Here is a 19,327-nt window from a genome sequence, read left to right as displayed (position 1 = left end):
TCTGTCTTAAATAAGCGACACCTTATTTGTAGCAACACCTTATGTATCTGTGCAATCTTTCCTCACAAGGCAACCCGTCCATTCCTGGTGTTAAGTTAGTAAACCTTCTCTGAACTGTTTCGAACACATTTATATCTTTCCTTTAATAAGGAGACCAACACGGTCCACAATACTCCGGATGTGCTCACATCAATACTCTGTACAACTGAAGCATAACTCCCTAATTTTATAATCAATTCCCCTCACAAGAAATGGCAACATTAGAGTCATCATCATAAAGGTTTACAGCCCTTCAGCCCAACTTGTCCATGCCACCCAATTGCCCGCGTTTGGCCCATATCTCTCTAAACCCATCTTACCTATTTCCCAGAATCTGACTTTTACACATGAGGTGTTTACCTGACCAATCCAGCTGCAGCAAGCAAGGTGGTTAAGGCGGGTGAACTGCGATGATTGGGAGTGAAGCTCGCTAATGACAATGTAAATTGATGTTTCGCCCATTTTGGGCGGGGTCCCGATCGCGGCGGTAAAATGGGAATAGGCGTGAAAATGGATAGCATCACGCCCGATTTACCACACGGGCACAGTGAGGTCATAAAATTCCACACACGATCTCTGAATCTCAGAGCTCTGCAACCTCTCACCATTTCGATAATTAATTAATTTTTTATTCTTCCTGCCAAAATGGATTATTTCACATTTTCCAACATGACTCCATTTGCCAAATCTTTGCCCACTCACTGAAACCTATTTATGTCCCTTTGTAGCCTCCTTACACCCTCTTCACAGTTTAATTTCCTAGATATCTTTGTGTTGTTGGCAAATTTCATAACCATCTCTTCAGTGCCTTCATCTGAGTCATTAATAGAAATTGCAAACAGTTGCAATCCCAGCACTGATCCCGGAGGAACACCACTGATTACATCCTGCCAACCAGAAAACTGTAAGCTATTTAACAATAGCATGCTTGGTTTACCAATGGCAGTTCAATCTTCAGCAGGCTCTGTGTTAGAATCATAGAATCATACAGCACAGAAGAGGCCCTTCGGCCCATCGAATCTAACCCAACACATTAGAAACAGCTGAACTCCCGCTTATCCCATCTGCCAGTCCTTGACCCACAGCCTGTTGTAAATCTAACACTGTATAAGGTAACATTAAACAGCTCATCACTTTATTTAACCAAACACAATCATTTCTTTCAATCAAAAAGCCTTTCAGTTCACTTTTAAATTAACCTATATATATTATTTGTGTTCTTCATTACATTTACTTTCAAAAAACAAATAACTTTAAAATAAGCTTCAATAGGAACACAAATGTATTGTAATAAAACCTTTATTTCAAATTAAATTTGTTGCATTTTACATGATGCATAATTTGATATTAGCCAATCTGGGTATTTAAATAAATGCTGCTGCTTTTAAGAAACTCTTCCACTGGGATTGGTGATGTGAATTTATTGACTGTGAGAAACAATGAGACTGAGAATGGCGTGGCAGGATAAAAGAACGTGAAAAATAGCAAGATTGAGAGTGGAGCTGGGTAGATGAAAAAGAGGGGAAAAAGCCACACTGAAAACAGTGCCAGGCGGATAAAACAATGCGAGAAAGAACGAAGCTGGGAGCTGAGACAGGAGCATAAAAGGGAGAGAGAAAGATTGAGACTGGGGGTGGAGCAGGTAGAAAATACAGCAAGAAATAGGGAGGCCGAGATCAGAGACAGGAGGATAAAAAAGTGAGAGAGAGTGAAACTGAGAGCCTAGCCAGAGACAAAAGAGCACGGGAACGGACAAGACTGAAAGCAGAGCCGAGAACATAAAAGGGAATGAGAAAGAGCAAGACAGAGTGAAGTCAGAGAGTCAGAATAGTGAGAAAAATGATGCTCAAAGTGGAACTGGGAGAATGAGTGAGAAAAAGCGAGCGAGAGAAGTGTGAAACTGAGGAAGGAGCAGGAAGAAAAAGGAGCGAGAAATGGGGAGACAGAGAGCAGAACTGAAAGGATAAGGGGAAAAAGCGAGATTGTGAACAAAATCAATGTGATAAAAGACAGAGAGGGTGGCACGGTGGCACAGTGGTTAGCACTGCTGCCTCACAGCCTGGGGTCACTGTCTGTGTGGAGTTTGCACATTCTACCCGTGTCTGTGTGGGTTTCCTCCGGGTGTTCTGGTTTCCTCCCACACTCCAAAGATGGGTCATTTACGTAGATTAGCCAAGGTGAATGTGCAGGGTTATGGAGATAGAGAGGGGGGTTGGGGCTGGGTAAGATGGTCTGTCACAGGGTTGGTTGTAGACCCGATGGGCCAAACAGCCTAATTCTGCAATATAGAGATTCTACAGATTCTGTAGATATAAAAAATGGAGAAAGAGTGAGAGTAGAACTTGGAGATAAAAGTGAATTTAGGAGTCGTGGCGTTATGTTGCAACTGTACACAACTCTGGTGCGGCCGCACTTGGAGTACTGTGTGCAGTTCTGGTCCCCACATTACAGGAAGGATGTGGAGGCTTTGGAGAGGGTGCAGAGGAGGTTTACCAGGATGTTGCCTGGTATGGAGGGGAGATCCTATGAGGAGAGGCTGAGGGATTTGGGATTGTTTTCGCTGGAAAGGCGGCGGCTAAGAGGGGATCTTATTGAAACATATAAGATGATTAGAGGTTTAGATAGGGTGGATAGTGATAGCCTTTTTCCTCTGATGGAGAAATCCAGCACGAGGGGGCATGGCTTTAAATTGAGGGGGGGTAGTTATAGAACCGATGTCAGGGGTAGGTTCTTTACCCAGAGGGTGGTGAGGGATTGGAATGCCCTGCCAGCATCAGTAGTAAATGCGCCTAGTTTGGGGGCGTTTAAGAGATCCGTAGATAGGTTCATGGACGAAAAGAAATTGGTTTAGGTTGGAGGGTCACAGTTTTTTTTTTAACTGGTCGGTGCAACATCGTGGGCCGAAGGGCCTGTTCTGCGCTGTAATGTTCTATGTTCTATGTTCTAAGTGAGAAACAGAGTGAGACTGACAGCGGAGTCAGGAGGAAAAAGAGCAAGAAAGAGCAAGACTAAGAGGGCAGCCAGAATATAAAGATAACAGGAAATTCATCTTAGTTTCTTCAATCTATCTTCAGAACTCAAGTTCCTCATCCCTGGAACCAATTTTGTGAATCTTTTCTGCATCCTGAATTTTCTGATTGGCAGTCAGTGACGAGTGGGGTTCCACAGGGATCTGTGCTCAGACCCCACCTGTTCACATTGTATATTAATAATTTGGAAGAGGGAACTGAATGTATTATCTCCAAATTTGCAGATGATACAAAGTTGGGGGGAGGATGAGCTGTGAGGAGGATACAGAGATGCTTCAGTGTGATTTGGACAGGCTAAGTGTGTGGGCATCTGCATGGCACATGTAGTATAATGTGGATGAATGTGAGGTTATCCACTTTGGTAGCAACAGTAGGAAGACAGATTATTACTTGGATGGGTGCAAATTGAGAAAGGTGGATACTCAGCGAGACATTGGAGTCCTCGTGCATCAGTCGCTGAAAGTAAGCACACAGGAGAATCCAAAGAGATTCTACAAATACATAAAGGGCAAAAGAGTAACAAGGGAGAGAGTAGAGCCTCTTAAGGATCAACAAGGTCATCTGTGTGCAGTTCCACAAGAGATGGGTGAGATCCTAAATGAATATTTCTCATCAGTATTTACTATTGAGAAAAGCATGGATGTTAGGGAACTTGGGGAAATAAATAGTGATGTCTTGAGGAATGTACATATTACAGAGAAGGAGGTGCTGGAAGTCTTAAAGCGCATCAAGGTAGATAAATCTCCCCGGGACCTGATGAAGTGTATGCCAGGCCATTGTGGGAGGCTAGGGAGCAAACTGTGGGTCCCCTAGCCAAGATATTTGATTCATCGATAGTCAGGTGAGGTGCTTGAAGAATGGAGAGTGGCAAATGTTGTGCCTTTGTTTAAAAAGGGCTGCAGGGAAAAGCCTGGGAACTACAGGCCAGTGAGCCTCACATCTGTGGTGGGTAAATTGTTGGAAGGTATTTTGCGAGACAGGATCTACAGGCATTTAGAGATGCAAGGACTGATTAGGGACAGTCAACATGGCTTTATGAATGGAAAATCATGTCTCACAAATTTGATTGAGTTTTTTGAAGGGGTAACCAAGAAGGTAGATGAGGGCAGTGCCGTTGATGTTGTCCACATGGACTTTAGCAAGACTTTGACAAGGTATCGCATGGTAGGTTGTTGCATAATGTTAAATCTCATAGGATCCAGGGTGAGGTATCTAAATGGATACAAAATTGACTTCTTGACAGAAGCCAGAGGATGGTTGTAGAGGGTTGTTTTTCAAACTGGAGGCCTGTGACCAGCGGTGTGCCTCAGGGATCAGAGCTGGGTCCACTCTTATTTGTCAATTATATTAATGATTTGGGTCAGAATATAGGAGGCGTGGTTAGTAAGTTTACAGATGACACCAAGGTTGGTGGCATAGTGGACAGTGAGTAATGTTATCTCCGATTGCAACGGGATCTTGATCAATTGGGCCAGTGGGCTGATGAATGGCAGATGGAGTTTAATTTAGACAAATGCGAGGTGATGCATTTTGGTAGATTGAACCAGGGCAGGACTTACTCAGTTAATGGTAAGGCGTTGGGGAGAGTTACAGAACAAAGAGATCTAGGGGGTACATGTTCATAGCTCTTTGAAAGTGGAGTCACTGGTGGACAGAGTGGTGAAGAAGGCATTCGGCATGCTTGGTTTCATCGGTCAGAACATTGAATACAGGAGTTGGGACATCTTGTTGAAGTTGTACAAGACATTGGTAAGGCCACATTTGAAATACTGTGTGCAGTTCTGGTCACCCTATTATAAAAATGATATTATTAAACTAGAAAGAGTGCAGAAAAGATTTACTAGGATGCTACTGGGACTTGATTGTTTGGGTTATAAAGAGCGGCTGGATAGACTGGGACTTTTTTCTCTGGAGCGTAGGAAGCTGACGGGTGATCTTATAGAGGTCTATAAAATAATGAGGGGCACTGATCAGCTAGATAGCCAATATCATTTCCCAAAAGTAGCGGAGTCTAAAACTAGAGGCATAGGTTTAAGGTGAGAGGGGAGAGATACAAAAGTGTCCAGAGGGGCAATTTTTTCACACAGAGGGTGGTGAGTGTCTGGAACAAGCTGCCAGAGGTAGTAGTAGAGGCGGGTACAATTTTGTCGTTTAAAAAGCATTTAGATAGTTACATGGATAAGATGGGTATAGAGGGATATGGGCCAAATGCAGGCAATTGGGATTAGCTTCGGGGTTTTAAAAAAAGGGCGGCATGGACAAGTTGGGCCAAAGGCCCTGTTTCCACGCTGTAAACCTCTATGATTCTATGACTCTAGGTACAGCAGACAGTAAAGAAGATAATTGGTATGTTGGCCTTCATAGTGAGAGGATTTGAGTATAGGGATAGGGATGTTTTGCTGCAATTGTATAGGGCATTGGTCAGGCCACACCTGGAGTCTTATATGCAGTTTTGGTGTCCTTATCTGAGGAAGGATGGCCTTACTATAGAGGGAATACAGTGAAGGTTTACCAGGCTGATTCCTAGGATGGCAGGTCTGTCATATGAGGAGAGACTAAGTTGGTTCGGATCATATTCACTGGAGTTTAGAAGAGTGAGAGGGGATCTCATAGAAACCTATAAAGTTCTAACAGGATTAGACAGGGCAGATTCAGAAAGAATGTTCCCAATGGTGGGGGAGTCCAGAACAACGGGTCATAGTTTGAGGATAAGGGGCAAACCTGGGAGAACCGAGGCGAGGAGAAATTTCTTTACCCAGAGGGTGGTGAATGTGTGGAATTCATTCCCACAGAATGTAATTGAGACTAAACATTGTCTGATTGCAAGAAGAAATTAGATATGGCTCTTAGGGATTAAGGGATATGGGGGGAAGGGGGGATCAGGATATTGAATTTGATGATCAGCCATGATCAAAATGAATGGCGGAGCAGGCTCGGAGGGCTGAATGGCCTCCTCCTGCTTCTAGTTTCTATGTTTTTATCCTTGCCAATATGTTCGCATTCTTCCTAAGGTGTGGCACTAGAAGTGGACAAAATTCCCCAGCTGAGGCCAAACTTTAAACTTGCACAAATTCGACATGACCTCCTTGCCCCATAAAATCCAGGGGACTGTATGTTTTTACTTTTCTCTCAGCCCGTCCTGCTACCTTCAATGATTTGTGCACATGTCCACCCAGGTCCTCTGCTCCTGCAGCTCCTTTAGAGTTTTTATCTTATATTATCTCTCCACATTCTTCCTACCAAATTAATCATATCACATTTCTTTTCCTCGAACTTCATCCGTCACTGACAGTGAATTCCTCCCACTGTTTCTTATCCACGTGATCAAAACATTTCATAGATTTACTACTCTCTCTTCTGTCACCCCTCAGTATTATATTCTGAAGAACAAGGAGATACTCCAGTTTATCCCTTCCTGATATAATCCCACAATTTTGGTATGATCGTTGCAAATCTTTTTTACGCTCTCTACCAACGCTATATCCTTTATTTGGTATGGTGACAAGCATTGTACGTAATACTCCACATGTGATCTAACCAAGATTTGAGGTGAGTTGAACATAACAGCTGAACCTGGAGGCATCTTAAAAGGGGAAGATAAAGAAACGGATGTCATTGTACACATTGGTGCAAATGACGTAGATAGGAAGAGCAGGGGGATCCTACGAGAGCAATTCAGGGAGTTGGGAAATAGGCTAAAAAGTAGGGCCTCCAGGGTGGCCATCTCTGGGCTGCTCCCAATGCCTTGTGCCAGTGAGGCTAAGAATAGGGAGTTAGTACAATTGAATGCTTGGCTAAAGGACTGGTCCAGGAGGGAGGGCTTCATTTTCCTAGAACAATGGGAAGTTTTCAGGAGAGGATGGCACCTGTACAAGAAGGACGGGTCACAACTAAGTTGGAAGGGCACGAATATCCTGGCTGGGAGTTTTGCTCGTGCAGTTCGGGGGGGTTTAAACCAGTATGGCAGGGGGGTGGGGATCAAAATATTAGGTCTACAAGTGTAGAGGCTGGGGACGAGCTTGGGGCTGGGACAAGGCTGGCAAAGAAGAAGAGCACTCTGGGGGAGGATGACCTCACTGGGCCTGGAGGTCTGGAGTGCTTATACTTCAATGCAAGGAGCGTAGCAGGTAAGACAGACGAACTTAGGGCCTTAATGCTCACGAGGAATTTGGATGTGGTTGCGGTGACAGAGACTTGGTTGAAAGAGGGACAGGACTGGCAGCTGAATATTCCGGGGTACAAGTGTTTTAGGTGAGACAGAGGAGGGGCCAAAAGAGGTGGGGGAGTAGCAGTATTAGTTGGAGAGCATATTACAACGGTGCAGAGGGAGGACAATTCAGAGGGGTCGTGTAACGAGTCACTCTGGGTGGAGCTTAGAAACAGGAAGGGCGCAGTCACTATGTTGGGGGTATACTACAGGCCCCCCAACAGCCCAAGGGAAGTGGAAGAACGGATATGTCAGGAGATACTGGATAGGTGCAGGAAAAATAGGGTTGTTGTAGTGGGAGACTTCAATTTCCCTGGTATAGACTGGAAATCGCTGAGAGCTGGGACTCTGAATGGGGAGGAATTTGTAAAATGCGTACAGGAGGGTTATTTGGAACAATATGTAGATAGCGCGACTAGAGAGGGGGCTATACTGGACCTAGTACTGGGGAATGAGCCCAGTCAGGTCTTCAAAGTTTCGGTGGGGGAACGTGTGGCAAATAGTGACCACAATTCTGTTAGCTTTAGGATAGTGATGGAAAAGGATGAGTGGTGTCCCAAGGGTAAGTTGTTAGAACATAGAACAGTACAGCACAGAACAGACCCTTCGGCCCACGATGTTGTGCCGAGCTTTATCTGAAACCAAGATCAAGCTATCCCCTCCCTATCACCCTGGTGTGCTCCATGTGCCTATCCAATAACCGCTAAAATGTTCCTAAAGTGTCTGACTCCACTATCACTGCAGGCAGTCCATTCCACACCCCAACCAAGGGCGGCACAGTAGCAGAGTGGTTAGCACTGCTGCTTCACAGCTCCAGGGACCTGGGTTCGATTCCCGGCTTGGGTCACTGTCTGTGTGGAGTTTGCACATTCTCCTCGTGTCTGCGTGGGTTTCCTCTGGGAGCTCCGGTTTCCTCCCACAATCCAAAGATGTGCGGGTTAGGTTGATTGGCTATGCTAAAATTGCCCCTTAGTGTCCTGGGATGCATGGATTAGTGGGTACAATATGTAAGGATATGGGGGTAGGGCCTGGGTGGGATTATGGTCGATGCAGACTCGATGGGCCGAATGGCCTCTTTCTGTACTGTAGGGTTTCTATGATTAACCACTCTCTGCGTAAAGAACCTACCTCTGATATCCTTCCTGTATCTCCCACCCCGAACCCTATAGTTATGCCCCCTTGTAATAGCTCCATCCACCCGAGGAAATAGTCTTTGAACGTTCACACTATCTATCCCCTTCATCATTTTATAAACCTCTATTAAGTCTCCCCTCAGCCTCCTCCGCTCCAGAGAGAACAGCCCTAGCTCCCTCAACCTTTCCTCATAAGGCCTACCCTCCAAACCAGGCAGCATCCTGGTAAATCTCCTCTGCACTCTTTCCAGCGCTTCCACATCCTTCTTATAGTGAGGTGACCAGAACTGCACACAATATTCCAAATGTGGTCTCACCAAGGTCCTGTACAGTTGCAGCATAACCCCACAGCTCTTAAACTCCAACCCCCTGTTAATAAAAGCTAACACACTATAGGCCTTCTTCACAGCTCTATCCACTTGAGTGGCAACCTTTAGAGATCTGTGGATATGAACCCCAAGATCTCTCTGTTCCTCCACAGTCTTCAGAACCCTACCTTTGACCCTGTAATCCACATTTAAATTAGTCCTACCAAAATGAATCACCTCACATTTATCAGGGTTAAACTCCATTTGCCATTTTTCAGCCCAGCTTTGCATCCTATCTATGTCTCTTTGCAGCCTACAACAGCCCTCCACCTCATCCACTACTCCACCAATCTTGGTGTCATCAGCAAATTTACTGATCCACCCTTCAGCCCCCTCCTCTAAGTCATTAATAAAAATCACAAAGAGCAGAGGACCAAGCACTGATCCCTGTGGCACTCCGCTAGCAACCTGCCTCCAATCCGAAAATTTTCCATCCACCACCACCCTCTGTCTTCGATCAGACGGCCAGTTACCTATCCAATCGGCCAACTTTCCCTCTATCCCACACCTCCTCACTTTCATCATAAGCCGACCATGGGGGACCTATCAAACGCCTTACTAAAATCCATGTATATGACATCAACTGCCCTACCTTCATCAACACACCTAGTTTCCTCCTCAAAAAATTCTATCAAATTTGTGAGGCACGACTTGCCCTTCATGAATCCGTGCTGACTACCCCGGATTAATCTGCATCTTTCTAAATGGTCGTAAATCCCATCTCTAAGGACCTTTTCCATCAATTTACCAACCACCGAAGGAAGACTAACCGATCTATAATTACCAGGGTCATTTCTATTCCCTTTCTTAAACAGAGGAACAACATTCGCCATTCTCCAGTCTTCTGCCACCCTCCCCGTGGACAGCGAGGACCCAAAGATCAAAGCCAAAGGCTCTGCAATCTCATCCCTTGCCTCCCAAAGAATCCTAGGATACATTTCATCAGGCCCAGGGGACTTATCGACCTTCAGTTTATTCAAAACTGCCAGGACATCCTCCCTCCGAACATCTATTTCCTCCAGCCTATTAGCCTGTAACACCTTCTCTTCCTCGAAAACATGGCCCCTCTCCTTGGTGAACACTGAAGAAAAGTATTCATTCATCACCTCGCCTATCTTTACTGACTCCATACACAAGTTCCCACTACTGTCTTTGACCGGCCCGAACTTCACCCTGGTCATTCTTTTATTCCTCACATAAGAGTAAAAAGCCTTGGGGTTTTCCTTGATCCGACCCGCCAAGGACTTCTCGTGTCCCCTCCTAGCTCTCCTAAGCCCCTTTTTCAGCTCATTCCTTGCTAACTTGTAACCCTCAATCGAGCCATCTGAACCTTGTTTCCTCATCCCTACATAAGCTTCCCTCTTCCTTTTCACAAGACATTCCACCTCTTTCGTGAACCATGGGTCCCTCTCTCGGCCATTTCCTCCCTGCCTGACAGGGACATACCTATCAAGGACACCCAGTATTTGTTCCTTGAAAAAGTTCCACTTTTCATTAGTTCCTTTCTCTGACAGTTTCTGTTCCCAACTTATGCCCCCTAATTCTTGCCTAATCGCATCATAATTACCTCTCCCCCAATTGTAAACCTTGCCCTGCCGTACGGCCCGATCCCTCTCCATTGCAATAACAAAAGACACCGAATTGTGGTCACTATCTCCAAAGTGCTCTCCCACAACCAAATCTAACACTTGGCCTGGTTCATTTCCCAGTACCAAATCCAATGTGGCCTCACCTCTTGTCAGCCTATCCACATATTGTGTCAGGAAACCCTGCTGCACACACTGCACAAAAACTGCCCCATCCGAACTATTTGACCTACAAAGGTTCCGATCAGTATTTGGAAAGTTAAAGTCCCCCATGACAACTACCCTGTGACCCCCACACATATCCATAATCTGCTTAGCAATTTCTTCCTCCACATCTCTATGACTATTTGGGGGCCTATAGTAAACTCCTAACAACGTGACCGCTCCTTTCCTATTTCTAATCTCAGCCCATATTACCTCAGTGTGCAGATCCCCCTCGAAGTGCCTTTCCGCAGCCGTTAAACTATCCTTGATTAACAATGCCACTCCTCCACCTCTTTTACCAGCTTCCCTACACTTACTGAAACATCTATACCCCGGAACGTCCAACAACCATTCCTGTCCTTGTTCTACCCACGTCTCCGTAATGGCCACAACATCGTAGTCCCAAGTACCAATCCACGCCCCAAGTTCATCTACCTTGTTCCGGATGCTCCTTGCATTGAAGTAGACACACTTCAACCCACCTTCCTGTCTACCGGTACCCACCCTTGACCCTGATACCTTCCCCAATACCTCACCACCCTCACTGACTTCTGGACTACAACTCCTTTTCCCACTCCCCTGACAAATTAGTTTAAACCCCACTGAAGAGCAGTAACAAATTTCCCTCCTGGGATATTGGTGCCCCTCTGGTTCAGGTGCACCCCGTCCTGTTTGTACAGGTCCCACCTTCCCCAGAATGTGTTCCAATTATCCACGTATCTGAAACCCTTCCTCCTACACCATCCCTGCAACCACATGTTTAACTGCACTCTCTCCCTGTTCCTCAACTCGCTATCACGTGGTACCGGCAACGTACCACAGATGACCACATGTTTTGTCTTGGCTCTCAGCTTCCAGCCCAGCTCCAGAAATTCCTGCTTTAAATCCCCGTCCCTTCTCTTACCTATGTCATTGGTACCAATGTGTACCACGACTTGTGACTGTTTCCCCTCCCCCTTCAGAATCCGGAAAACACAGTCTGAGACGTCACGGACCTTGGCATCCGGTAGGCAACATACCATCCGTGAGTCTCTTTTGCTGCCACAGAACCTCCTATCTATCCCTCTAACTAACGGGTCCCCAATAACTATTGCCCTCCCGCTCTGCCCCTTACCCTCCCGAGCCACAGAGACGGACACAGTGCTGGAGATCCTCTCACTGCGGCTCACCACTGGTATGTCATCCCCCTCAACCGTATCCAAAGCAGAATACTTGTTGCTAAGGGGAACGACCACCGGGGATTCTTGCACAGACTGCTTCCTCCCAGCCCCTCTCACCGTCACCCATCTGTTTTCATTCCTCGGAGTAACTGTATTCCTAAAACTTCTGTCTATGGCCACCTCTGCGTACCTAATGATCCTAAGTTCATCCAACTCCAGCTCCAGTTCCCTAACACGGTTTTGGAGGAGCTGCAGATTGGTGCACTTCCCACAGGTGTAATCAGCAGGGACACTGTCATTGTCCCTCACCTCAAACATAGTGCAAGAGGAACATAGCACTGCCTGCACACCCATCACCTCTAGATAACTTGCCAGTACCAGGTAGAAAGTGCAAAAATGAATTAAACTCACCCCTGCTCACCCTTTCTGCCTAAGCCCTGTGAGCCAAAGCCTTATAGCTCACACTCTGCTTCCCACTCACTCCACACTGCCAGCTCCCGACGCTGCCCGCTGTATACTGCAGCCTACCTTTTATACTTCACGCGCTTAAAAAACCCTTCCCAGACTCCTTAGCAGCCCACTTCCAGTTTTCACTTTAAACTTAAAAAACTACTGCAAAAGTAAAGGCCAAAAAAAACACACACTAGCTGACTAATTAAATAAATAAACAATTCAATTAATCTCTCACCAGCACTGCTGCCCCCAATCACTCCCTCTCAGCTTGCTCCACTGGAACAATGAGTGTTGGATTGGGGGAAGGCTAACTTTAGTGGGATTAGGCAGAAATTGGCAGCTCTTGATTGGGAGAGGCTGTTTGAGGGAAAATCCACATCTGGCATGTGGGAGTCTTTTAAGGAACAGTTGTTAGGGCTACAGGACAGGCATGTGCCTGTAAAAAAGGATAGGGAGGGTCGGATTCAGGAACCGTGGATAACCAGGGAAATTGAGGGATTGGTCAAAAAGAAAAGAGAGGTGTATGTTAGGTCCAGGCAGCTAAAAACGGAGGGAGCTCTGGAGGAGTACAAAGAAAGTAGGAAAGAACTCAAACAGGGAATTAGAAGGGCAAAAAGGGGTCACGAAATGTCCTTGGCAGACAGGATTAAGGAGAATCCCAAGGCATTTTATTCATACGTTAGGAACAAAAGGGTTGTCAGGGAAAAAATCGGACCTCTCAGGGAGAAAAGTGGGGAATTATGCTTGGAGCCCAAAGAAGTAGGGGAGATCCTAAATGAATATTTTGCGTCGGTATTCACAAAGGAGAGGGATGTGTTGACTGGGAGTGTCTCGGAGGGGAGTGTTGAACCGTTGGAGAAAATCTCCATTACAAGGGAGGAAGTGTTAGGTTTGTTAGAGAATATAAAGACTGACAAATCCCCAGGGCCTGATGGAATCTATCCCAGGCTGCTCAGGGAGACGAGAGATGAAATCGCTGGGCCTCTGATGCAAATCTTTGTCTCGTCACTGACACAGGTGAGGTCCCAGAGGATTGGAGGATAGCTAATGTGGTCCCGTTATTTAAGAAGGGTAGGAAGGATAACCCGGGTAATTACAGGCCGGTGAGCTTGACATCCGTGGTGGGAAAGTTGTTGAAGAAGATTCTTAGAGATAGGATGTATGCGCATTTAGAAAGGAATAAACTCATTGATGATAGTCAGCAAGGTTTTGTGAAAGGGAGGTCATGCCTCACTAACCTGGTGGAGTTTTTTGAAGAAGTGACTAGAATGGTTGACGAGGGAAGGGCCGTGGATGTCGTCTGTATGGACTTTAGTAAAGCGTTTGACAAAGTCCCTCATGGTAGGCTGGTGCAAAAGGTTGGATCTCATGGGATAAAGGGGGAGGTGGCTAGATGGGTGAAGAACTGGCTTGGTCACAAAAGACAGAGGGTGGTAGTGGAAGGGTCTTTTTCCGGCTGGAGGCCTGTGACTAGTGGTGTTCCGCAGGGCTCTGTATTGGGACCTCTGCTGTTTGTGATTTACATAAACGATCTGGAAGAAGGTGTAACTGGGGTGATCAGTAAGTTTGCGGACGACACAAAATTGGCAGGACTTGCAGATAGTGAGGAACATTTTCAGAGGCTACAGAAGGATATAGGTCGGCTGGAAATTTGGGCAAAGAAATGGCAGATGGAGTTCAATCCTGATGAATGCGAAGTGATGCATTTTGGTAGAAATAATGTAGGGAGGAGCTATACACTAAATGGCAGAACCATTAAAGGTGTAGATACGCAGAGGGACCTGGGTGTGCAAGTCCACAGATCCTTGAAGGTGATGTCACAGGTGGAGAAGGTGGTGAAGAAGGCATATGGCATGCTTGCCTTTATAGGACGGGGCATAGAGTATAAAAGTTGGGGTCTGATGTTGCAGATGTATAGAACGTTGGTTCGGCCGCATTTGGAATGCTGCGTCCAGTTCTGGTCGCCACACTACCAGAAAGACGCGGAGGTTTTGGAGAGAGTACAGAGGAGATTTACCAGGATGATGCCTGGTATGGAGGGGTTTAGTTATGAGGAGAGATTGGGTAAACTGGGGTTGTTCTCCCTGGAAAGATGGAGCATGAGGGGAGACTTAATAGAGGTGTATAAAATTATGAAAGGCATAGGTAGGGTGAACGGTGGGAAGCTTTTCCCCAGGTCGATGGTGACGTTCACGAGGGGTCATACCTTCAAGGTGAAGGGGGGGAGGTTGAACACAGATATCAGAAGGACATGTTTTACACAGAGGGTGGTGGGGGCCTGGAATGCACTGCCAGGCAAGGTGGTGGAGGCGGAAACACTGGGAACGTTTAAGACTTATCTAGATTGCCATATGAACGGAGTGGGAATGGAGGGATACAAAAGAATGGTCTAGTTTGGACCAAGGAGCGGCACGGGCTTGGAGGGCCGAAGGGCCTGTTCCTGTGCTGTATTGTTCTTTGTTCTTTCTTTGTTCTTTCTTCTGTGAGAGTCAGAAGTATTTCAGTTTACATATGTTCAAACTTTGTGTAAATATTTGAAGATGCAAGGTTAACCCTTCACTCTCAATCCTGTCTTCCAATACATGGGCGGCATAGTAGCAGAGTGGTTAGCACTGCAGCCTCACAGCACCAGGGACCCGGGTTCAATTCCCTGCTTGGGTCACTGTCTGTGTGGAATTTGCACATTCTCCCTGTGTCTGCATGGGTTTCCTCCAGGTCCTCTGGTTTCCTCCCACAGTCCAAAGATGTGTGGGTTAGGCGGATTGGCTATGCTAAATTGCCCCTTAGTGTCAAGGAGACTAGCTAGGGTAAATGCATAGGGTTATGGGGATAGGGCCTGGGTGGGATTGTTGTTGGTGCAGGCTCGATGGGCCGAATGGCCTCCTTCTGCACTGTGGGATTCTACATAAAAATTACATATTGGGAGTCTGAAAGAGCTAATTAAGAAGCCACTGATCTGAATGACTTGTCAGTTCCGTCTGTGGCTGTGAACGTTCTTGATGGAATTACCCAGGGAATTGCAGGTCTGATTGTAACTTTAGTTTTTGTCCAAAGGTAAAAATAATTTCAGCAGATTAGCATCATCACAAAATGTGATGAGAGAGGCGGGCGGAATTCTCCGGCTGGGCTGGTCTAAAAGCCGGAAATTCCTGCCCGACCGTCAATGGTGTTCCACATTCTCCGCAACCCGCCCGCTGAAATTCCAGTGGCGGGCGAGCGGGATGGGGAAATTCCGGCTGGGTCGTTGGGGAGATTGAGCTGTGTTCAAGTTTCCAGATTCAACTGGATTCAACTGGATGCAATAATAAGAAACCAGTAAGCTTTTTCCTCACGATGGCGTTGCAGACTCCTACAAACTGTTACACTTCTGAATTCTTTCCACAATTTATTACACAAATGTTGGTGTTGCCCTGTGTCAAAGAGTGGGTCACATTCCTGCTGAATCTTATTTGTCCAGAGGAATGTTTATTCTGCCCAGCATGTTCTTTGCAATCTGAAGTTAGCGTTTTACCTGCTCCATCGAGATGCTTTTGTAAATCACAGTCTGATTCCATTCTGGGTTGATGCTTTTCTGGGCATGCTTAATTCTGCGTTTGTTCTCTGCACTGTCATAAAGCACAATTTATTATTAAATAAATCAGAAGCTATGAGTTGTATATGTTTTATTTAAAGAAAAAGCAATCATTGAAATAAGATATAGATGTCTGCAATCTCAGTTTTTTTGGGAAAATTTGAGAACAATTTCATTCTTAGATTTTGCTTACTCAATTGAATTCAAAATTGGCACTTATTTTACTTAAAGAGCAGTTGTCAATAAAATAGATGAGAAAATCGACTTGTTACATTGCTAGTGTTTAAATTCCAAGTTCTAGTACGGCACCATGGAATGTTTTCCTACATCTAAGGTGAGATGAATAGAAGCTGTTGTCATAGTGGGGTACCACCCTGTGATATTCTGTGAAGATGTGGAGATGCCGGCGTTGGACTGGGGTGGGCACAGTAAGAAGTCTCACAACACCAGATTAAAGTCCAACAGGTTTATTTGGCAGCACAAGCTTTCGGAGTCTCAGGCTCCTTCTTCAGGTGACTGTTCTGTGAATACATATTCTGTGAAGCCAGTCAGTGTACTTACCACCTACTGTGCAAATATAAATTTGAGATGATATGGAAAACATGCACTTGTTTTAATGGCCAACAAGACCTTCCACATAGGCAATGATTATTAATTTCCACATGAGAGATGATTTCTTTCTATATAGAACTAGTGGATCAGGATGTATTATGATAGTTTCTGTATAGAGCTTGCTCACAGATCAATGGATTTCTAATTGTTCAATTATTTTGTTTGTCTTTACCCTTATGTGATAAGAATCTGCATAAGGATAACAGCTTGCAAAAGCTTTCAACTAAATATCACAGGTAAAATTCCTGTCTATTATTATGTTATACAGTTACATCGAAATACCATTTTTAGGGGCGGCACGGTGGCACAGTGGTTAGCGTAGCTGCCTCACAGCACCAGGGACCAGGGTTCAATTCTCGGCTTGGGTCACTGCCTGTGTGGAGTTTGCACATTTTCCCTGTGTCTGCGTGGGTTTCCTCCGGGTGCACCGATTTCCTTCCACAGTCCAAAGATGTGCGGGTTAGGTGGATTGGCCATGCTAAATTGCCCTTTAGTGTCAGGGGGACGAGCTAGGGTAAATGAATGGGGTTATGGGGATAGGGCCTGGCTGGGATTGTGATCGGTACAGACTCAATGGGCTGAATGGCCTCCTTCTGTAATGTAGGATTCTATGATTCTACCATAGAATCATACAGTGCGTAATAGGCCCTTCAGCCTATCGAGTCCACACAGACACATTAGAAACACCTGAACTCCCACCTAATCCCATCTGCCAGCACTTGGCCCATAGCCCTGAATGTTATGATGTGCCAAGTGCTCATCCAGATACTTTTTAAAGGGTGTGAGGCAACCCACCTCTACCATCCTCCCAGGCAGCGCATTCCAGACCATCACCATCCTTTGGGTAAAAAGGTTTTTCCTCACATCCCCCCAAACTCCCTTGAACCTATGTCCCTTCATGACTGACCCTTCAACTCAGGGGAACAGCTGCTCCTTATCCACTCTGTCCATGTCCCTCGTAATCTTGTACACCTCGACCAATGCTGGTTACGCTAAATTGTCCCTTAGTGCCCAAAGACATGTAGGTTAGGTGGATTACCCATGGTAAATGCGTGGGGTTATGGGTATAGGACAGAGGGGAGAGCCTGGATGGGATGCTCTTTTAGAGGGTTGGTGAAGACTCGATGGGCCAAATGGCCTCTTTCTGCACTGTAGAGATTCTATGATTCTATATATTGTGGTTTAAATGGAACTAATTGGTTTAGCACACATATATCGGAAAGCTGTGAATTTTGTGTGATAGGTTGTGTCTGATATTCAGAAAAAGGTGCTGGAAATGTTTTCCCAGAAGCAGTTTGTGAAAGTGAAGGGTAATTTAATCATATGAACCTTTTAGCACCTGGCTTAGTAAAAATTACAGAAGTCTGTGAGCAGATTGCTGCTCTTTCATCCTCTGAGTGAAGGTCTTGTACATCAATGTTTTATAATGGATGGAAAAGAAGCGCAGTTGTGATCACTGTACAGGTCTCATCAGATCGATAAGAAACAGACTTGAATTTTGCTTAACTTCTGACATTGCAACCAAAAATCTGTTGCTATCTATGTGTGGAATAGAATGTGATCTCTACTGACATTCTTCACTTCAAACATCCATCCAGAAATAGTCAGGTGTATTGTATCCGTCTTGAAAGGAATTTGGAATTTGCTGTTTGATCCACTGATAAAGAATTTCTCTATTTGAGAGTCTGCAATGATTAACTCTGGTTATTTCCATTTTCCTTCAGAATCTCAGTTAAAAACTGAGAATGCAGGCAGCTCCACCAAATACATGTTATTTTCAGATATTTGTTTATCTGCTGAAAATTGGTTAAAGCAAATTGTTAATATCAGCCTCCACGTTCTTGGCTTGCATCTATTTCCATCCTCATGAATTAACGTTTTGGGTTGGCAATCTCTGCTAAAATAGTTATTAGAATTTAATTTCCACATTTATATCAAATACATTTAAAGCCACGTAACATTATATTGGTAACATTTTATTTCCTTCTATTCTTTACCCTAAGAATCAGAAACCTCTTTATACCATCTGCACATACAGGATGTCTGCCGGTGGACTAGATTGTCCCCAGAAGAGGGAGCTGGAACAAGGAGAATGGATGAATTAACAACACGCCAATGACTGGAGGACATTCGATCAGTAAAAATAAAAGTTGGAGTCAAGTCCGCTCTGCCATTTCATGAGATTATGTTTGATCTGATTACGGCCTCAACTTCATTTTAGAACATAGAAAAAATACAGCACAAACAGGCCCTTTGGCCCACAAGTTGCGCCGGTCATGTCCCTACCTACCTAGGCTTATATATAGGCTTACCTATAAACCTCAATCCTATTAAGTTCCATGTACTCATCCAGAAGTCTCTTGAAAGACCCTATCGAGTTTGCCTCCACCACTACTGACGGCAGCCGATTCCACTCACCCACCACCCTCTGAGTGAAAAACTTACCCCTGACATCTCCTCTGTACCTACTCTCCAGCACCTTGAACCTGTGTCCTCTCGTAGCAGCCATTTTAGTCCTGGAAAAAAGCCTCTGAGAATCCACCCGATCTATACCTCTCAACATCTTGTACACCTCTATCAGGTCACCTCTCATCCTTCGTCTCTCCAAGGAGAAAAGACCGAGCTCCCTCAACCTGTCCTCATAAGGCATGCCAACCAACCCAGGCAACATCCTTGTAAAACTTCTCTGCACCTTTTCAATAATTTCCACATCCCTCCTGTAATGAGGCGACCATTTTCCTGCCTCTCCTCTCAAAATTCACCCCCATTAAAGATTAAAAATCCCCCAACCCAGCCCTGGATATTCAATGGCCCAGCCAATCTCTATGTCATCAGCAAATTTGGCAAGAATAAAATTAGTCCATTCACGACCCACACAAAAGGCTGGAGACATTATGGGGGCCAGAAGTGGCCAATGATGAGTTTCCTGCCCTGCTGGAAAGTGGAGTTGGGGGGGGGGGGGGGG

At 45.4% G+C, this 19,327-nt stretch overlaps 1 protein-coding gene across 1 annotated transcript in view; it reads right to left on the bottom strand.

Moving 5' to 3' along the window:
- The window catches only part of LOC144507517 (protein piccolo-like), a 351,797-nt gene that overhangs the window by 144,267 nt on the left and 188,203 nt on the right, over positions 1 to 19,327 (bottom strand). The window contains exon 14 of the mRNA XM_078234644.1: positions 15,691 to 15,784. Coding sequence (XP_078090770.1) covers positions 15,691 to 15,784 — 94 coding nt within the window. The remainder of the gene's footprint in view (positions 1 to 15,690; positions 15,785 to 19,327) is intronic.

The sequence above is a fragment of the Mustelus asterias genome, chromosome 19 (assembly GCF_964213995.1).
Source record: "Mustelus asterias chromosome 19, sMusAst1.hap1.1, whole genome shotgun sequence".
Lineage (NCBI taxonomy): Eukaryota > Metazoa > Chordata > Chondrichthyes > Carcharhiniformes > Triakidae > Mustelus > Mustelus asterias.
This window is presented reverse-complemented; position numbering and strand designations above follow the sequence as displayed.